This window comes from Penicillium canescens (genome assembly GCF_028828765.1).
Source record: "Penicillium canescens strain IBT 15451 chromosome Unknown utg000004l_segment0_segment0, whole genome shotgun sequence".
In the NCBI taxonomy this organism is placed as follows: domain Eukaryota; kingdom Fungi; phylum Ascomycota; class Eurotiomycetes; order Eurotiales; family Aspergillaceae; genus Penicillium; species Penicillium canescens.
Genome location: NW_026703966.1, coordinates 5264809 through 5285998, shown reverse-complemented (window position 1 = coordinate 5285998; position 21190 = coordinate 5264809). Strand labels below are relative to the sequence as shown.

Below are 21190 nucleotides of genomic sequence, written 5' to 3'. Positions count from 1 at the left end.
AGTGAGGTCTAATGAACGCTTAGTGAGCGCTTAGTGAGTCTGATTGGATGCTCACTGATCGCTCACTGATTACTCAGAGACCGGTCAGAGTTATCTATTGAGCACCCAGTCTACACTCAGACCATACCCAAAGTAGCAAGCACTTTGCCCCACAATACTATTTACTCTGCGACTACTTTTTGATGGCCCTCAATTTCTATTATGCTCCTCTAGTTTCTAGGGTTGCACTGTCTTCTAGTCTCATTACGTTCTCAAAAATAGCGCACTTAGCCATGATGACGTAAAACTAGAGGCATAGAGTCTACCTATCACGGCGAGGTGCCGGAGAAGAGACTTAGGTCATATCAAATTACTAAATTATAAATTGGGACTATTTTCTTGCTTCAATCCTCTAAAATAGCTTTCTTAGTTTTCTACCTCGTCCTTTCAGATTCTCTGACTTTTTCTTGCATTGCGTAGGAAATTAAACTGGCCATAGGTAGAAAACAGTTCTTTGCTTAACAAGATGAGATCGCTAAAGAAAAGCCTAACAATCGACTACAAAAGAGCGGCTATGTTTTTGGCGCCTATGTAGATAAGGACGCTATCCGAGAGAAAGATAAAAGGGTGCCTAAGACTAAGAGGATGTACTGCGGCGCTGTTAATCTTTGGATGAAGTGAGTTAACATGCAGTTGTACTCGAAAAATACCGGCATAATAAGTTACTGACTGGTATAGGTTCGTTAGATAGTATGGGATCGAGGGCTACAAACCGGGGCTAGGCTGTGCGATCCTAGACTATACACTTATCAAAGAGTTTCTTCGATGGTATAGTCACTTCGCGCGTAGGACAAAAAGTAAAAATAGACGACTAGTGATGACATCGGTTCTTAATTGCGCAGAAAGACTGTTTAGAGGATTTGAAGAAAAAATGCAAATCAAGATTGTGTTAGAAGATAGGAAAGAGATATCTAGTGTAAGCTATCGTTTGGATTTTATTTTTGTGTTATGGAAGCCGAGCTAATTGTGACATAGTAGATAAAGAGAATATTGATAGAAAATGAAAAAACCATTAAGAATATCGAGGATCTAGACCATAGCTTTACGAAGAAGGACTTTCTCCGAATGATATCCTCTATGTGGCAAGCGGATTATCGCATTTTTATGCCCGGGTTGCTTAAGGCTATTATGACGTTAGCGCTTTAATTGTACCTCTTCACCGGAGCAAGGATTAGGGCATTCATACCGGCCTATAAGGATAGAGACGAGAGAGGCCTAAGATATAAGGTAGGAAACTACTATTCGGGGGTTGTGCGTGGCTAATTTTCTATTTAAGCACATCGATCTAGTCTTGTTTCTATCTTCTACGGCTCCTTAGAAGGTTGAATAGAAAATTAACTAAGTGTGGCTTAAAGGGAACCGAAACCTAGACTATATAGTGTAAGCAGTCTAAAAAACCTTGAAAAGGTTGGCTTGAATTAAGGGCTTACTCGTTAACGTATTTTTAGGTTCGGAATCGGTATTCGTGACACTAAGAGACCACAATTCGCCTCTGGTTATATTCTCTTAGCTATTGCCCTCTAGCACGGTGCCCTATATGGCATTAAAACGGTTAAAGACTTTGCTAGGTTCGACCTTTTAAGCGGAGAACCTATCGAATTACGCTAGAAGGAGGAATTTCTAGAAAAGCCTGTTCTTAGAAATGTTATAGCTGATGGCCCGCAAGATGTTCCACTCTATAAAGAACGGTTCTGTGAATTACTAAGAGGAATAGTTACGACCGCTAGATATAACAAGAGTCTTACCATTTATATAATTCGAAAGTATCTCGGAAGCATGGTTGAAGGTGAGGAAAATCAAAGCGCATAAACCGCTAAACGAAACAATTTTGCTGACTTTAGTATAGGAAAACATGGTTCTGCCTTAGTGTCTCAAATATATGGACATAAAGACGCGGGGACATATCCTAAAGAATATCTGTTACACTGCTCTTCGATTGATATAGTCTCGGCCGTTCTCGGAGAAGAAGAGCAGTCGAGTTATATCGAGTACTTCTAAGGCTTTAAGAGGTTTTATGAACGTGGGCTTCTAGGGGAACTGCCGGCTAAAATTGAGGCGAGTATCCTGTAGACGCTAGAAGTGGTCGATATTAGACGTCGAATCAAGCAGCTTGAAGTATCACACAGCGACAAAAGTGTTACAGTTGCCGAGAAGCTAAACTATAGAAAAACCTTGATTCGTCTCCGCCTTATAGGACTAAAGGAATACCAGAACCGCTAGGTACGAGAGAAACGAGACTAAAGAATCCTTAATAGGGGCAAGGCAGAGCTAGTAATAAGTGACAACGACGTTTCTACGCGGGCTTAATCCTTACTTATGCCCGAACTTGCCCACATTTTAGCTCTTATGTCTTCTAATAGGGAGCTCTCGTTTGATGAAATGCTTCTTTTCGTGGACGACCTAAAAACTTATTGTGAACGCGATGTTAGTGTGGCTTATCTACCATAGGAAAGCCCTATCTAAGATCGCTGCCCCGCTAGAGATTGTCTCGAAGAAATTAGATGGTAAGTGGCCCTAAAATATAATGCTGAAATATATACTGATTTTCCTAGTATGAAAAAGTCTGATAGAAGTGCTTATATTCATAACTGTTTTCGACGTGAGATAGCTCTAGATCTTAAAATCTTAGAACAAGAGCTGAAATTCTGTTACGAGTGCATAGATTGGTTTAAATTAAGCCAATAGCGAGCTTATTGCTCTTCTTATATTTAGTTATAGAGGACATAGTATTGTGAAGTGATTGTATACCGAAATATAGTGATCCGGCCTAGATACTGCCCCTTTTGCTTATGGAACATAGACCTCGAAGTAGAAGACCGATTACATTAATAGTCGAAAAGTGGCAATCTAAAGCAATATATTGAAGAAAAGCATATGCCTAGAAACTAGGGGCCTGGAGCGGAGCCAATTTGTGGATATAGCCAAGCTTTTGCCGATGAGCGTGGCCTTCGACATTATTTGTATGACATCCACAAGCTAAACAAAGCTATTTGGTCAAATCTAAAGCTCCCGAGAAAGAGAAAGCGACCCTATAAGGTAGAAGCGCAAGATTCTTTTATAGAGCGGGACGACTAGCTTCCGAAGAAACTTCGCTGTTACCGCTACCTACCTCCGCGTCTTGAACATAAGTATTAACTGCTAGAAAACATAGCTATGCCCGTTCCTATATTGCACTCGTTCGTCGAGGAACATCCGGAGCAATTCTTCTATTTAAGTTCTAGTGACGAGTTAACTAAAATTAGCAGAAGCAGCCTAGTTGCTTCTTGCTTTTCTCGTTCAAGTTTACCATGTAGTTCGGATCTAACAACTCCCGGATTTAAGGAATTTATTAATCCTCGAATCCTCGAGCCTTATACGATCGACGAGAACTAGGGAACTTAACCTTATGATTAAGCTTCTATGCAACCAAACCCTCTATATATATATGACATCAAAAACAAGCTATCTAGGGATGTGACACGCCTACAGCCCCTCGGCCAAAGTTATGCCGTTTAACCTAATCCTTATTCTAAGATCAGTGATCCTCGAATCCTAAATAGCTCTGATCTCCGCGTGGAGGATATAAGCTAGTGTGAGCAGGTTACTTCTTAGCTTAGTTGCTCTCTAAGTGCGATAGTAATCAAACTAATGCAATCACTTTACTCTCCCCTAAGCTATATGACTAGCGAAGAAAACAAGAAGGAAGGCTTACTAAAAGATTCTGGCTCCTTTATATCACACGGCAACGGACGTTCTTCTACAGAGTCTAAGGTTCAAAACCATTCTCCTACCTATTAAGGTCAAACGCTACCTCGTGACACGAATCAGGTCATTAGCCTCCGTAGACCTCTCACTAGGTCCTAGGCAAAACAACAATCGACTTAGCACTATCTAGATTATGTGGACGAAACAAAATCACGAAAGAAGCTTAACGCAAAAGATAAACGAAAGCTATATGACTTTAAGAGTCAGAAGATGACCCTAAGGCAAGTTAGACCTTATTTCCTAGATATTGCTACGGTCTCCCTACGGCAAGCTTAGACGGACATTAGGCTTCCTGACCGACGCACGAGATCAAGGGTGAAGTAAAGCAATAGGTTTATTGTTGGTAGTACTATACTATGTTTTAAATTATAGTGTATATTATTTGCTTTTTAGCGTCGCAAATGCAACTAGGTGATACCGGCTTTTTTGTAACGGTATAGCCCCTCTCGAACCTACAAGGGATTCTAGCTCTAGGTAAGACTAAGTTTTGTCGGAGTTTTATATCTCTATACACTTGATATTATTGATTCACTTATTCCGTCGATATCTAGTATCAAGAAAATAATATTAAAAGAACACTTTTTGGAATATATGCGACCTCTTCCGTTCTATTTCTCTACTATTATCGTTAGAAAGGATGCGCCCCCTAAAGGTTTAATTTAGAAATCTAAGATGTCGTTACGAGCGAGTGGGTAGTTGACAACTGTATGTTCCAAGACATGGATTGGCGTAATAGGAAAGAAAGCCCATTACAAGGTCTGGTTGGAGAAATTTGAATACCATTACCAGGGCCTACACCGCCACATTTGTTTCTATGTAATGTTCTGTAAGTAATGTATTGTAACGTTTTGGTTTCGTCTTGTATGATAACGTTACTTGTTCAGCATGTAGGTAAGCTAAGGAAAAACGAAAGCAATCAAATAACCACTATGTACGTGTATTCCTCACTATGCGTATTGCGCACTATGCGGGTTGACTATGTGAATTGCTCACTACGCGAATTGCTCACTACGCGAATTGCTCACTTTGCGAATTGCTCAATTTGCGAATTGCTCACCATACGGATTGACTATGCCAAAGCTTAGGGTATGTTATTGATGATACGAAAGTAATGCACGGATGTACTGTATGCAGTGTACGAAAGAAAATTTCATTTCACGCCTCATTTTCCTAATTGTACGAATTCATGGTTCTCATATATGTTAGACCACGATATACGAATTTTTGGATCTAGAGGCACTTAGCTCTTTCCCAATGGCTCTGAGCACTTTTTACGCACGGACAGGTAGGCACAACTCAATTCCACGGCCAGCTCGGAATTATTTCGCATTAATCTTTGTCAAGAGTGAGGCTGTAGAAATTAATGCTTACCTTTGGAAAGTACTTTGATTATTTACGGTGGTGTACTCTTTACAATCTAGCTTTACCGCCAGCGGCGTCGGTTTTCTTATCTTGGCTGGCGACAATGGCCCGGGAAAATCTTTACGGACAATATAATCAAAGAGCTGTCGCTAAATGATAAATCATACGGTGAAGGTAAGACTTGCCTAGAGCAGCGTGTTTTCTGCAGTTTCTTTTCTCCGACTTGGATGAAGAATCAACCAGCGTCACTGAGGCATTGCTGTCTCTTGCGCGTTGGATTGTCCTGAATGGTAGAAACCTGCTTTTCTTTACACAGTTCATCTACAGGGGCCTTCATATTCTCCTGTGTTTCCTCTAATTATTGGATCCTGTCTTCGTCAACCCAAGCTATACCCATTTCCAATGATATGCTCAAACTTCAAAGTCGAGGGCTCCGGCCAAGGTTCTGTCAGCCAGCTGAACTGGATATTAAATTGATTGTGCGAATTGAACCTTTCTGCATAGCTTTCAGTTGGCAATCTTTGTGTAACATGAGTTGAATTTGTTGGGCCAACATTAGAGCAGCTTCCGTCCCTTTAATAATGTAGCTTAGAGGGTTCAATAGCCTAAAGGATTGCCATTTCTTTCATAGATATTCTATGTAAGGTTCATCATCGGAAAAAACGGCCAGTATTCAAGCATCTTCCTTGCTGGTGCTTCAATCAAACATTTCGTCGGTCGACGGGTCGTATCGTTGGCCTATGTCCTGTCCCATTCGTCGCCTGCTCAGCCCATGGTTCCGTACTTTCCAGAATCATCGCGAGTGCCATCTCAATGGCTCAATGTTCCGCCGCATATACGGTGGACATATCATGATCACCCATCTGGCTATGAGCATGTTGGTCATCAAGGTTCACGACCGCAGCCACTCCGATGCTTCCATCAATTCTGCAAGTGTCTTTCTCTTGGGTATTTTGTCAGGATCTGATTATGCCGTTCCACCACGATCTTTCTGTTGTTGATGATCACTTGCGGCGGCATCTGTCATGGTGCTAGGATTAATGCTTAAGCTTCCAATTGATGTTGATTTGTTCGTGCACATGTCGAATTGTCTAATCAAACACTATCTGAATCTCCACTTGCCATGAGCATTTAACAGTTTTTCCAGTATTTTGGTCTCCTCAAAGGTCGGAGAGCCATTTTCTCCGATTCTCAACGTATGTGCTAATACTCCGTGCAGAGCATCCCTCGGCTGCCAGAAAATTGGGTCTGTATGCCAATTATTTCGAATACTAAGTGGAAGGGACATGCGCCAATTTTAGATTTGAGTTACCTTAGAAGCCTTCACAACACAGGATGAGTCTTTTGTTATACTTAGTCAAGAACCAGAGGCACTGGAAATTAGAGGAGCGATACATGGTTCAGAGCTTCATCGGCCTCTCTAATATAATGCTTTTGTAGTGGCCTTTAGTCACTGACAAGTTACTTCGTAAGCACATCTTGTTTTGTCAGGTACATGCTCAACGAAATATCCAAAGCCCTAGTCTATAAAATAATCACATGATAATGATAATTCGGAAATTTTATACCCGAAAGAAAGCGTTCACATCCAAATCGCCAAACACGCCAATGGCAGCCTGCGAGCTTTCGCACACACGAACATTTTGGATGTTTTGGGTGGGATGATTCCCACGACGAGAATCAGTGACGCCCAGTCTAAACCGACCACTATCTCTGATTTCGATTCGCTGACCAGTCCGTAGCAAATGAACCTCTGAGCGGCGCTTATCAAGTAATTCTCGCGAGTAGTGGATCTCAGTAGCTTGCTCTTCAGTTTGACGAACGATGCGATTGAGGGCTACCAGCTTGTCCTGAAGCACTGTCTCATCCTCGTCAAGCCCTCCGATCACATTTACAATACCATTCTCCCTGGCTAGGAGCTCGGCTTGTCTCTCCTGGCTGACGTTCTCCGAGGGATGTAGAGGAGAAAGTCTTCATCGGGTTGCAATTTGTCAGCTGACTACCATTAGATTCTCCCAATAATGATTTTCATATACAGAAAAGGGTCGATGATGCTCGACAAAACGTTCTTCCACCGGGCCAGCCGTTTGCTCAGCAATTGCACCTCTAATTCTCCAGAAATACCGAAGCGATCGCGGTCCAATTTGCGAGTTGTTCCACCCAACGAGCGGTCAATAAAAGCGCGAAAAGTCTTTCCAAACTCGTCGCATGTCTTTTCGCAGCCCAGTAGGAGTGAATGAACGTGCGCTTCGATGTCATCCCTGGCCGCGGCCGGGGAGTAGCCAGAGGCGAGTGAAAGACGGTGTACAACAGTTTCAAGAGAAGCCAACTGATTCAAGAGGTCGGTCAAAACCTCAGGTGTGTCTCCAGTTGTTTTGATTTGGTCTGCTAGAGCAATGATGCTCAGTTGGGCGTTTGTTACAACCGACACAGTGGTGTAGGACACATTGATCGGGTCGGTCATTCTGAACACGCAAGTTCATACAAAGTCGAATGATCACAACGAGGCAGAGGAAAATAGGGCAACAAAAGAAAAAGATTCTTGTTGGGAGTGGAAAGAAAGGCATTATATTTGGAGGGGTTCCGACCTTATAAGTGTTTGCACGTTGGAGTCTGCCTAGACTGCGGACGGCAGGCTCCTGGGATTCTGGTTGATCAGTGTGAGAGATACGCATGAAACAGGGCGGATGGCGATACGATATGCGCGGGACCCACAGAGTGCATCTAGATTCCCCTGAAAGCGAGGAAGCAACCTTCCTTTCGCTTCCTCGCGCTACATTTTATATCTAGATTCACCAAACTCGAGTATAATTAGCTGTTCTTAATATTTATGATTCATCTTGAAACACTATTCACTTCTACGTATACGTGAGACCCTCACATTCCTCACAGAAGATCCCAGGGGTGAATTTCATATTCCTAGAATTTAGAATAACCCCAGGAGCTAAAGTGTATTTCCTAGGAGACGACCAGCTCCAAGAAATACTGTCGTGGTGTTTGATAGTCCCCTGTATCCGTAGATGAGGACAGCTGCTTGAAGATGAATAACCAATATTAAGAACAACAATAGTTGACTGTAGATACAAGACGAAGCACGAGGAGGCGAAAAGAGAGGCTTCCTCGCTCCCGAGGGAAACCAGATGAACCAAGTCGGTCACACAGATCATACCTCCATTTGTCCTGTATGCCTCGTGTATAACCCTGACACAAGGCATTCCTCTTGTCTGTTGCAGAGAAACAGATTCCATAGTGCAAATCGTCACGGCTCGGTCAAGAGAGGTTTCAGAATTATATAAATCGGCTTTAGAGAGGAGTTACACACACGGTCAATTCCAATAACTTAGGCAAATGCTATCGAATGTTGCTTGCCCTTCATGGCTCCGGTCTGTTAAGAGGGGAATTCAGTCGCAGAATAATTTAAATACCATAAAGATCCTAGGAGGAAGTAGAAGTGCAAATTTGTAGTTCGTATGAAGGATTCCGATGAACATGACTTGACCTACAATCCTCGCGCGTACAGAATCACACCACAAAAATGGGGACAACTAATCCTGGCTAATCCGTCCTAACTTAAGAGGCGACCTTGACAAGGCGAAAGACTGGCAAATGAAGGAAAACTACCGTGGCTCTGCCTGTATTCCGCACTAAGACATAAAAGCCATCCATTATCCGTCTACAATAAGGATGTTTTTTAAGAATTTGGAAAGGGCAGAGGAGCGGCGTTTGTAGGCATAGATCGCATCTAGTAATATATCTAGCGTGTATAAGTTGACAGGATTGACATGTTGAAAAAAGAGGTGGGACTTTGCTTACTGTCTTTTTCTTCGATTTCGTTCTAGACAAAAGCTCTTATGATTCGGAAGATTTAACGCACGTATATTGGAAAGGTGGCTCAAGTGCATTTGAATTCGAGGTCCCGCTCAGAGAGACAGGCTTTATAGCGGACGCGCAATTATATAAGGCGTATTAAAGATCTTGCGTAAGATTTTTAGCCAAGGGGGATGACCGGAGCGCCATATTACAGAGATACGAGGGGAAGGTGTAGAAAATAAACAATATTTAAAACATTCGCAAACGGGGACTAGGCTGGCCTTTTGTATTAGCAGGAACCATAATACATTGTTAACTTGAGATGGGTTTAACATGGTTAGGACTATAGGTTATCTCCCTCCAGTTCCTAGGAGGGGATCCGGCGGTCAAGAGCAGCCTGCCATCCCTTTAAAAATACACACTTTGATATTATTTCTTAGGGATCCCACTGCAACTATACCAATTATTTCAGGTTCACGTTGTAAGCAACTTAAGATAACATATAAGCATTTCTATGGTCGAGCTAGCACAGGATGCTGCCACGCTTTCTTGAGGTCCGCAACTTTAAGATGGATCACCGAAGTCCTAGGAACTGCGACATATGAATTTTGGTCAGTAGAAGCAGGGTGGTAAACCGGCTGCACATCGTGCATATTGCTCCTAGGACGGATTGCATATGTCGTAGGAACATGTGCGCGTTGGACCTGGTGAACAAAGGTATACGTCATCTTTTGCCTCAAAACCACCGGCTATTGTAAGCCAGTTCTAAGTTCCAAAGATGAGCTATAAAAACTGGGTAAATCCCATGGATAGTGAAGTACCAAGGTTTCCACCGGAATTTCGCAATTATAACAAACCGGCTCATTCTTTTACTCTTTGCCTTGAGTACTCAAATTCATCCTACGTCCAATTCCAAATTGAGATATGGGAATTCATCTTCGGACTTTCGATTCAGCAAGTAAGAGACAAAATCCGCGTGCTCCTAGTGTCAAAGCGATTCACCGGAGGTACGTTGGGCTTTGGGTTGGGTGAGTAGCCACGATATGCTTTCTCAATTTCCTTGTTTACTGACTCCTTAGGTTTCTTGTTGACAGCGGGAATGTTCTAGTTCACTATAAGCCGGAGCAGGGATCTTCTGTTCCCAATATTACCATAATCAAAGAGTTCATCCTGTGGAACATGTACCACACGCGTCCTACAAAAGGACGTCTTCAACCAGATGGAAGGCCCACGGTGAAGGCTACTCTGGTATGCGCGGAGAGGGTTTTCAGTGGCCTTGAGTTAGCTACTGGGAACAAGGTTGCTGTAGAGGACCGTTCAGATGTATACAGGGTTAGTATAGCAAGTTGCGAAAGTTGATAATGCCGGCCAGGGCTTACCTTTCCATAGTGGATCATTGGATCGAATTGCCACTGAGGTTATATGAGTGGTCACTGAAGAGGCACAAGTACTAAATGCTTGGTTCTTTGTCTCATTATACAGCACATCAGGAGTTTGAGTGAAGCTCATTCATCAAGCTTGACAGTTCTTATTAAAGTACAGTAGACATCGAAGGCTAAACAAGCGAATTCGCGCGTCGAAAATGACGACTTCCTGACTTATTAACTGTAGAGTACAGCATGGATGGATGATATCATTTACCCTGACCTCTCGCTTTTGGCGATATACAGGATACAGCAACTATATATATCCTTGTATGTACACGTGTAATGTCCCACTTCCTGAAAACGAACTTGGAGCCTCGTCAAGGCCTATCGTGGCCCAGGTGCCGTTTAAGTTATTAGGCTACCCTCATGGCGCGCGGCTTTTGAATCTTTGTGACGCCTCAGCGAAGTCTAGTACGGCTTTGACCGTCCTAGCCCGCGACACGATGTCTGGCTTACCTCTCCTACCTTCGGTTGAGCCTCCCAGCAGACTCGACACGTCGTTGAACGCGTCCCCAGCTTCACGTCTTAGCTCCCTTCGGATTTCCCTCAAATTTGGGCAGTCCACCAGCACGTGGGTGACTGTTTCTTGCGCGCCGCACACGCACTGGTCATTGTCGCGGAAGCCGAAGGTCTTGGCATAGTAGAGTACAGCAATATTCGAAATCAGCTTTACCACTACACTCTCTCGAATCCATTCCCAAACCCTGACTCGAAACACGCTAATCTAATTTTAGATCTTCCCCAGTAATCCCTGCATGACAGTATTGTATTGGTCGGTAATATTAAATAGGTCATTGTTTTAGTACCGTAAATTCCTGTAGATTCAATTCGAATCTTTTATGCAAACAAACCAAACAAAAGGTGAATCCTAACATTCTAGCAAGATTTATCTACCACTCTCCCACTTGTCGGTCTACTTATCATAGGCAGCCTTCGCCTACACTCGTTTAACACATAATAAAAGGCTACGGTGGCACTATAGAGAGGTAACCCCGGTAGGCAAATATGCTTCTTATTTCTATGATTCCTATTATCTACTGCGATTTTCGTTCGTTACTAGTTTATATTAGAAGCTAGTACCCGGAGAAGCTGACATAGGTCTTTTAAGGCTGTGATTGTGTGTAGAGATGTCGTAGAGCCTATATCACGTTGGTCCTATATCTTAACCCGAAGTGTTCGAGCCATAGGAATATAACTCGCTATACGCTCTAACCCCTAGATATATTGGTAGTCCCTACGCAACGCGGTCTAACTATAGTCCCTCCTCGCCTAGTGGGCTTAAGAACTAGTCATAGCTAGATACTCTTAGGCTACTCTAGTTGTCCGAATAGGAGGATAGAAGAGATTATAACTAGCACCCGCCGACCTATATTCACTACCGTATAGAGTGGCGAGTGACCGTTAACAACCGGGAGGTGTCTAAGGACACGGAGGAAGACCTCGTTTTAGCTCCTAGTGCCTACTAGTAGCTGTTCTTAGAGAAGAAGCTAGAGAAGGTTCTTCGGCGTAAAATTGCCCGCTATCGGATAGTAAAAGCTAATAACACTGCTATTGTCGTTTTAGTGAATAATCGAATATAGCGTAATCTGACTAAACGATTTGACGACACCGAAATCATTTGGACTGCTATCGAGAAGTAGCTCCTAATGTGGTCGGGTCTGTTCTCTAGGGGTAAGGAACTTACACTAAAGATCTATTTTAACTACGTAGATAATCGTTATTCTCCTATGGCCATCGGTCGGAAAGTGGAGAAAAGAGGAAAATCCTCTGTCACAAGTAGGATGCTCGATAAAAGAGATGCCTAGCTAGATACGGAGGAGGATGCCTCGGGACAAAAGCTAGTCTAGCGTAGCGTTTATAATCTAATGCGATACGCTTCGTCGATATGCCTTAGGGGGCCCTATTGTTAGGTGGATCTAGTGGGAAAAAAAGCACTATTAACTAAAAACTTATTATCTAAAACGCCTAGTCACCTACGTCAAAAAAGGTGGTGTCTCAGATAGTCACAATGATATGCCGGAAACGGTACGCGAGGAATTATTTATAGAAGAGTAGTAGAGACTAGAGAAGAGCTATCGCAAAGGTGGATATATCATCGGAAATAGAGTACCGTATCCTCCTATCAATATTAATGTCCTGCCTTCGTAGTCTTCGGTCTCTAGATCTGATATTTCGGCTGCCTAAGCTGTTGACTTAAAGTCTTTAAGCCCGCTCGAGATCCCTAGATCTAGAGACGAAGTAGTCAAAGAATATAGTGAGTGGTAGGTGTTAAATGTCACTGATGACACTCTTAAGGCTGTATTTCGACAAGTCTATGACTTGATGCCCGAGGATGGTCTTGACCTTGAGCAGGTCTACAAGGATCAAGACCTAGGATTTTTCATCGGCAAGGGAATAAAGATAGGCATTGCTCGACGTTTCGTAGAAGACATTCGGCACTAGGTCGAAAACGTGAAGAAAGCAATCCCTATTCAGAAAATAATTTAGCTACAACCTACTTAGCATTGGTTCACGTGAACTTTGAAAAGTTTAAATAGGTTACAGGATGGATCGAAATCAGTTTCACCACGTTGCTCTCATAGAGTCTTTCTCGAACCCTACTCCCAAACACGCTAATCCATTTCCGAACTTGGCTCGGTTTCAAGGCTTGAATTGTATTGAAAGCTATCATCACGTGATAAAGGCTCCATAAATTACGTGTAATGCTCCTTCCAATGATACTTGCATCTCACAGCCCTTTAGCTCGCTCTTTGGCGACTTTCCTTCTGCTTGCCCTCAGTCTCTCGTAGCGATATTCGTTAAAGTGGCAAGGCCAATCCATTTTGAGTAGTGTGCACAAAGTCGATCTATGATGAGAAAGAGTAACTCAGAAGCTTAACATAAAAAGCAGAAATTGTTAGGTAAGCATGTGATTTTGAATTAACTTATCTAGATCTAGGCATGTATGTTCAGGCTCTCTGCTCCTCTCCCAGCAATATTTCTGAATTAGATAGAGTACCGGATTGTTCAGGCCGCGTGTTTGCTTCTGCTTGGTCAAGCAACCTCCGTAGCAAATTGATGGCTTCGGAGTGGTATACTGAGGATTGAGTGGAAGCGACATTAGACATACTGGCGGTTGGTCCTCGCCGAGCTGGCTTGTGAGGCAGCGTCACCTGCACCTTGAGCTACTCGGCCTCCTTCCCCCAGCCTTCAAGCCAGTGCAGAATTGCACTACAGTACGTCCCGAAACCGGTGCGACCACCTACACTCCTCGATTCATTCTCCAACCCTAATGCCAAGTCTCATTAGTCTATAACTGGACTAGCCCCGGAATATCAATATTCCTTTCTCACTTCATTTCCGTAATTTACTTTCACTAGCCCGCATGATATCTATGAGTGGAGGCTGCAGAAAAAAGAACTCAACGCGTTCAAGGGGGAAATGTATATTATGCGCTATGTGGGGATCACCCCTTGCTGATGCGGCCTGTAGCGTCCTGCCATGTAACCGCTCCGAGGTGCAACATCAGCAAGACTGTTTGTTGATCATTTGACATCATATACACCGGATTTTCTCTTCTGCTTAATGGCTTTCTCTTTCCGTTTGGTTGCCTTTGTATGTCGATTAGTATTTTCATTTACATTTACCCCCTTTTTTTTTTTTTCGGGTCCCGCTGGAATCCAGCGGGATCTCGACACTTCTAGGTCAAGGGGGCGGTGGGTTTTTGTGCAAAGTTGGCCCGCTGTCCTAGGCTATCGTAGTTGCCTGAGCAAACTATATACCCGGATTGCAAGGGAAGGATCAATTTGCACGCTTAGCACTTAGAGATGATGCGCTCGTTGCGCAAAGAGCTTACAGGAAGAACTGAAATGCTTGGGCGACCTAGGAGATCCTGCAGCGATATCTTTGGATAATTTATCCTTCTCTAGTCAGAGATTGTGGAAGTCGTCAAGCGTGTTGAGAGGGTCGGCTGTATAAGGGTCACCCTCTTGCCAGAACAATATATCCAGTGATTGCCAGTCTTGGTATATGAAACATGTGAAGCAGCCACGAAGAAGATGAAGCGTGATATTCAGCCACGGGCACAATGCCGCTACGGCCAAGCGCTAGAGAAAAACGGAATCAAGGGGCTAGGGTGCTATCTATGGAACACCCCTGTTTAATACCTAGGAATCTCCAATCACTCTAGGTTTATAATAACTTAAGGAAATTCCCTCTATATAAGGAAAGGTAGTACAAAATATGATTGGTATCCACTTTCTGTGGCGTAGCTGGTATGTCGCATAACAATGTGAATGCTACTCGCTGGTATCGAGACGGAAGCTTTGGACATTAATAATACTACATCTCTATGTAACTCTGGTCCTCGTCCTCCAATTCTGTCGATTACACGCAGATATTCTCAACTTCAAGTAGCTTACATTTCCCTTGTATGTCTCCGTGTGGAGGTCCAAATTTATTGGCCACGGACATCTAACGCCAAAGCCTACAGCCCTCAAACAACCTCAGATATCATATAATGCAGCCTTTCATTTTCGTCTGTGCCATTATTGCCAGTATGGCAATGACTGCTCCAACTGACTCAGCTGGAGGAGTTGTGCTGGATAAGCGTCAGGTATGATCAGCTCTTCATATTCCGTGCTTGTTCTCTATGGTATTCGGATGGTATCTGTCTGAATACAGATAGCTAACCGATATGGTGGGTATAGGGTGTGAGTATCTCCCTTTGACATAGAGATGCATTTGCACGGCTATGTTAATACAGGTAGCTAACCGATGTTATGGATATAGGTTGTGAGTATTCCTTTTGAGGTGGAGATGGAGTTGCACGGCTATGTTAATATAGGTGGCTGACCGATGTGGTGGTTATAGATTGTGAGTATTTCCGATTGGAGTGGAGATAGTGTTGCACGGCTATGTTAATATAGGTGGCTGACCGATGTGGTGGTTATAGACTGTGAGTATTTCCGATTAAGGTGGAGATGGAGTTACACGGCTATGTCAATATAGGTGGCTGACCGACGTGGTGGGTATAGGATGTGAGTATCTCCCTTTGACATAAAGATGCATTTACACGGCTATGTCAATATAGGTGGCTAACAGGTATAGTGGATATAGGGTGTGAGTATTTCCCTTTGATATAGAGATGGAGTTGTATGGCTATATCAATATAGGTGGCTAATAGGTGTGGTGGATATAGGGTGTGAGTATTTCCCCTTTGATATAGAGATGCATTTGTACGGCTATGTCAATATAGGTAGCTAATAGGTTTGGTGGATATAGGGTGTGAGTATTTCCCTTTGATATGGAGATGGAGTTACACGGCTATATCAATATAGGTGGCTGACCGATGTGGTGGGTATAGGATGTGAGTATTTCCTTTTGAGGTGGACATAGAGTTGCACGACTATGTTAAAACAGGTAGCTGACCGATGTGGTGGATATAGGTTGTGAGTATTTCCTTTTGAAGTGGAGATGGAGCTGCACGGCTATGTTAATATAGGTGGGGCTGACCGATGTGGTGGGTATAGATTGTGAGTGTTTCCGATTGAGGTGGAGATGGAGTTGCACGGCTATGTTAATATAGGTGGCTAATAGGTGTGATGGATATAGGGTGTGAGTATCTCCCTTTGACATAGAGATGGAGTTGCATGGCTGTGTTAATATAGGTAGCTAACCGATGTTATGGATATAGGTTGTGAGTATTTCCTTTTGAAGTTGAGATGGAGCTGCACGGCTATGTTAATATAGGTGGCTGACCGATGTGGTGGTTATAGATTGTGAGTATTTCCGATTGAGGTGGAGATGGAGTTGCACAGCTATGTCAATATAGGTGGCTGACCGACGTGGTGGGTATAGGATGTGAGTATTTCCCTTTAACATAGAGACGGATTTGCACGGCTATGTCAATATAGGTGGCTGACCGATATGGTGGGTATAGTTTGTGAGTATTTCCCTTTGATATAGAGATGCATTTGTACGGCTATGTCAATACAGGTAGCTAATAGGTTTGGTGGACATAGGGTGTGAGTATTTCCTATTGATATAGAGATGGAGTTGCACGGCTATGTCAATATAGGTGGCTGATAGGCGCGGTGGGCATACATAGTTTGTGAGTATTTACCTTTGACAGACATGAGTTGCACGGCTATGTTAATATAGGTGGCTGACCGATGTGGTGGTTATAGATCGTGAGTATTTCCTATTAAGTGTGGAGATGGAGTTGCACGGCTATGTTAATATAGGCGGCTGACCGATGTGGTGGGTATAGGATGTGAGTATTACATTTGACATAGAGATGGAGTTATATGGCTATGTCAATATAGGTGGCTAATACGTGTGGTGGGCATAGGGTGTGAGTATTTCCTATTGATATAGATGGAGTTACACGGTTATTTTAATATAAGTGGCTGACCGATCTGTGGCGCAGACTTGTGAGTATTCCCCTTTGAGGTGGAGATTGATTTCCACAGCTATGTGAATATAGGTGGCTGACCAATATGGTGGATATAGGTTGTGAGTATTTCCTACTGAGGTGGAGATGGAGTTGTACGGCTATGTTAATATAGGTGGGGCTGACCGATGTGGTGGGTATAGGATGTGAGTATTACCTTTGACATAGAGATGAATTTGCACGGCCATGTTTACACAGGTGGCTGACAGATGTAGTGAATGGCATCAACATGCACCTGCAAGTTTCATTACAATCTTGATCGAAGTCGAGAAGGTATGTGAGTGCCGCAAACCCATCAACATTATTATTGTTTGGTAATAAATAATGCAAGCCTCCAACTTACTTTATTTAATATGGACATTGAGGTTGCATTAAGGTGGCTAGTTTGAGTTGCACTAGTCTCGGTATGGGTTTTTCCCTATTTGATAGGTTTTCCTTTATCTTCGTGCAAATGCAGAGACTATACTGTAGCTGTATTTTGGTCATCATCGTCTGATAGGTTATATCAAAATGAATTTTCTAGTGGAGACTTCTAATTTGCCGCAAGTTTCTGCCAATATTGACGATCACAGCCTGCTGCATTCGGCTTCTTCGGCCTCTATCATATCACGGATGAGATGCATCCTTCAGGAGGGCTTGTTGTCCGTCTTCTTGAGCCTTAGCTGTGTTCGAAGAACCTGGGCCTTGATGAAGTAGCACATCGCTGGCGGGAGTACTGCCATGGTCGTTCGGACCGACAAGAGTCCATATCTGAGATTGTGTATATTCTAGCATGGTGCGAGCGTAATCAGCTAGAGACGGGGGACCAAAATCCGAGCATGGTGCATCTATGGCGTTATGGATCGGAGATTTGCTAGGACTAAAGGCGAATGGGGATATAGGAGCGGGGGACCGTAACGGTTGCTGCATTGCACCACTTTCAATTACTGCATATAGGTGCTGTCTGTGAGAAACGGTTTAGCATCGTCAAAGCATATGATCGCGCCATCAAATGATTCAACATGAGCTCACATTCAAATAGTCTATGTCCGATATCGGTACCATGACCAGCGGTAGAAGGGAGGAGAAGGGGGCGGGGGGACAGGATGGACTGGAAAAGGTATACAACGTCGTCCATGTAAGAGATTTGCACGTGAGGAGCAAGAGCGACAATGGTAAAGTTTGATAAGTGTTTGGTCTCTTACCTTTGCCCAAGATAAGTAATCTTAGCCTTTGCTTCTAATTGCATTCTATCGTTCGATGATGCAGGCAGGGTAAATGGTGCTATTAAAGAGATAGCAGCCGTCGCGAACAGATGCCCAACCATAGCCGATATTGTTCAGCTTCCTACGGTAAAGAATGATAACAAAATATTGAAAAATTTAGGCTTCTTGAAAGGTGATGTACAAATAGCGAAGAAGCCCTCACGTATCTTTTCCCGGTGATTGCCATAATAGAGGCAAAGACTGTTAACTAAATCCTGACTTCAAATCTCATCAATATTTGCCAAGCCCTCAAACAAAAAACACCATGACGGGAGAACGCTCCAGGCTCTGGCCAGGAACCCGATTCTAAACTATAAAAGAAATGATGGTACATTTTACGGACGAAGCTCAAATCATATTGTCTCCTTGCCTGGTACTTTGAACCGACGTGCGCTAGACGACCAGTGGAGCTGCTTGAGCATATGGTCGCTGCATTGCGGAAAACGCTTGGTGAAGGACATCTTGATCGACTGAAATCTCAACACTTCCTAGGAGAAATGTATGTGACAAGATGGAAAAACAAAGCGAGCAGTTGAGCTCCTTGCGCATGTGGTCGCTATTCGAAAGAGAACGCCCGATGAAGCACACCGCGAACGATTAGCGTCTGAGCATGAACTTCCCCGACCGTACCTAGCAGATGGGCAGACCAAGAGAGCAGTGGACTACGAGCCATGAAACTTTAACATTCCAGAGTAGCCAGACAGCCGTGCCCATTGATTGGGCCCCGTTTGGCCCTTTCTTCAGCACTGGTGAATTTACACCCTTAGTTTGTTTTAGCACGGGATGAACTACTGTATACGAGTCATTTCGAAGCCGTTACAAGGTCTACAAGTGAACTTTTCCCCACAATTACAAATAAATTATGTGATTTTGACGTTATATCTAGAAATCTCTTACCCAAGCTTGTGTCGGTAATGTCCATGAACTAGCAAACAAATAACAGAGACCCTTGCATTCGCATAACAATATAGGAAAAACCTAAACAACTAGGCGAAAACCTATACCAAGGCCTATGTAAGTGACGGCTTGCTCAGCGAAGACTATATTACCGGATCTTGGCGCACTTTCCCCCTAGATCAAAATTATGAAGAACTTCTCATAGGGACCAACATAGCCCTGACAATTAACTGTCCCAGACCCAGAACTTCCACCGCCACCAGTGGAATTATCCAAACGAAGGTAGACGCCAGGAAACGCCACGGAAGCAATAGCCTTTGATCCGTCAGGCTGTGATTCAAAGCGGAATTTCTCCCAGCTCTCACTACCATTCCTAAAATTTAAGGTTAGTGATACCACTCAAACAGGTGACCTAGCAGGCTATAAACTAATTTATTAACAATACGAGGAGAGGGAATCCTCACTGGCAATTCACCTTGCCTGCACCACTTGGGTATCCCTGTCCAGGAGTGACACCTCGGCCATCTAGGCGTAGATAAACGTTTTTGAACTGGGAAGAGTAAATTGAGAATGTGTTGTTATCGTCAGGATCATTCACAATTATAAATCTTTCGCTTGAGCCGACATAGTTCTGGGCATTGACTGTTCCTCCACCTTGATCGCCCCATGAGCTGGCGCCATCTCCGTCAATTCGGAGATATGATCTAGGGAATTTTTGAGATTCAATGCTGATTTGTAGCTGGTCTGGAGACATTGTTGAAATTGTAATTCCTAAACTTAAATGGCAGATATTGGACTGAAGTCATAGGTTGAACGAACAAGAAGAGGTAGGATGTTGAAATTGTGTTCTCTGCTGGGGAATCTAGCCAGTTTTATCTATGCAAGTCCTGATCGCATGACGATGAAATGGCTTCATGTAACTGTAATAATGCGTTTTCAACTCTCCACAAAACCAACCGCAAACGGAAACAGCTAATAATGAGACGCTCCATAGACACCCGCTATTAAAAAATGCATCCCCCAGGTAGTCATCAGAATAATGATGACGTGAACTAGTCAACCAGTCATAGTCGCCCAAGTCTTAAACAAATTTGTATGGCAGTTCTAGTAGAGTTTGGTTATTGGGTGGAATATGGGTTCCATAGCCCAATTCTAGGTCATATGTGCTTTATTGATTGGTAGCTTCCAGCATGGATTCAATAAGCCTATATTAGGCTAGACCATCTTCGATGGTTTAAGCTTTTCAGTTTTCACATAACTACTTCCAACGGATAGCAACATTGAGTCTAGGTTGGTCTAGACGGCAGGCGGTGCCACTATATTATTTTTTTTGTGAAATTCAAGACCGCAAAAATCAGATAGGCTCTCATCCAAAGCAAAGCAAACCTTGTAAGATTGATGACATAGGATAACTTGAGAGACAGATACAGAATTAGCCCTTCTCACATAGGAGATAAATATGGATTTATAAGCCGGACAACAACAAAATAGGGGCCTCTTCACGATAAAACCATACTTGCGTTTAACTTGGAGAACTGAGTACGAGAAGGTCCGCCCGGGTAGTGACCAAGACCACAACAAGCTTGACGTGAAGAAAATACTTGAATGTGCTTCGAATAAGCTTTTCGTCGATGTCAGCTCGGCATTTTACCGGTGGCCACGTCCATTGTCGATGTTGTATCACTCCGGTGTGCACCCATACTGTCGTTTACATTGAGGTGTGGACGGCGGCCGTTATTCGAAGTCTCCACTCATGTAGTGCGCAGTTTCAGGCATTTAGGCAGTACCACTCCTCGGGTTAAGTCTGTTTATTTCATAACCGGAGATTACAGCTTTAGGTGCTCCTGCACAGCTTGTAACCGTGCACTATAGACATACCTATTATAATAGCAATATCTTCAAGCATCCTAATGAAACCTTAAACAGCAGCCAACCCAATGTCCTTAGGCTTACAGATTCAATTGGGGTGGGAAACCCTAAATACGAACTTAATAATACAAAAAGGACAGAATGCAAAACCTTTTTCGCCTTCAGGTCAACTTAATATTTAGCGTCCGAAGCGAATGACCGCCGCCAAATTCGGGTATGCCACATGACGCACGTCGATCATCCGAGCCCGTAACCTTACGCTAATTTCGTCCGTGGTTCGGCCATCTACGGTTTCTCGTCGTTTTCAAAGTCACACTGATATCACTTTAGGTAGCTCTAGTGATACGACACGAGAATTGCTACTT

The 21190-nt window shown here is 43.4% G+C and overlaps 3 protein-coding genes across 3 annotated transcripts; 1 reads left to right on the top strand and 2 right to left on the bottom strand.

Annotated features, from left to right (window-relative positions):
* Positions 1 to 6707: 6707 nt before the first annotated feature.
* N7446_007331 (uncharacterized protein) lies at positions 6708 to 7609 on the bottom strand (the record flags this gene model as incomplete). The annotated part of the gene is made up of 2 exons (XM_058516076.1): positions 6708 to 7116; positions 7182 to 7609. The coding sequence occupies 2 exons, from the start codon at positions 7607 to 7609 to the stop codon at positions 6708 to 6710; spliced, it is 837 nt and encodes a 278-aa protein (XP_058373254.1).
* A 7271-nt stretch (positions 7610 to 14880) lies between these two features.
* On the top strand, positions 14881 to 17286 carry N7446_007330 (uncharacterized protein; the record flags this gene model as incomplete). The annotated part of the gene is made up of 3 exons (XM_058516075.1): positions 14881 to 14976; positions 17014 to 17088; positions 17245 to 17286. The coding sequence occupies 3 exons, from the start codon at positions 14881 to 14883 to the stop codon at positions 17284 to 17286; spliced, it is 213 nt and encodes a 70-aa protein (XP_058373253.1).
* Positions 17287 to 19130: 1844 nt separating this feature from the next.
* On the bottom strand, positions 19131 to 19710 carry N7446_007329 (fascin domain-containing protein; the record flags this gene model as incomplete). The annotated part of the gene is made up of 2 exons (XM_058516074.1): positions 19131 to 19329; positions 19421 to 19710. 2 exons carry the CDS (start codon positions 19708 to 19710, stop codon positions 19131 to 19133), a joined length of 489 nt encoding a protein of 162 aa, XP_058373252.1.
* Positions 19711 to 21190: the final 1480 nt, after the last annotated feature.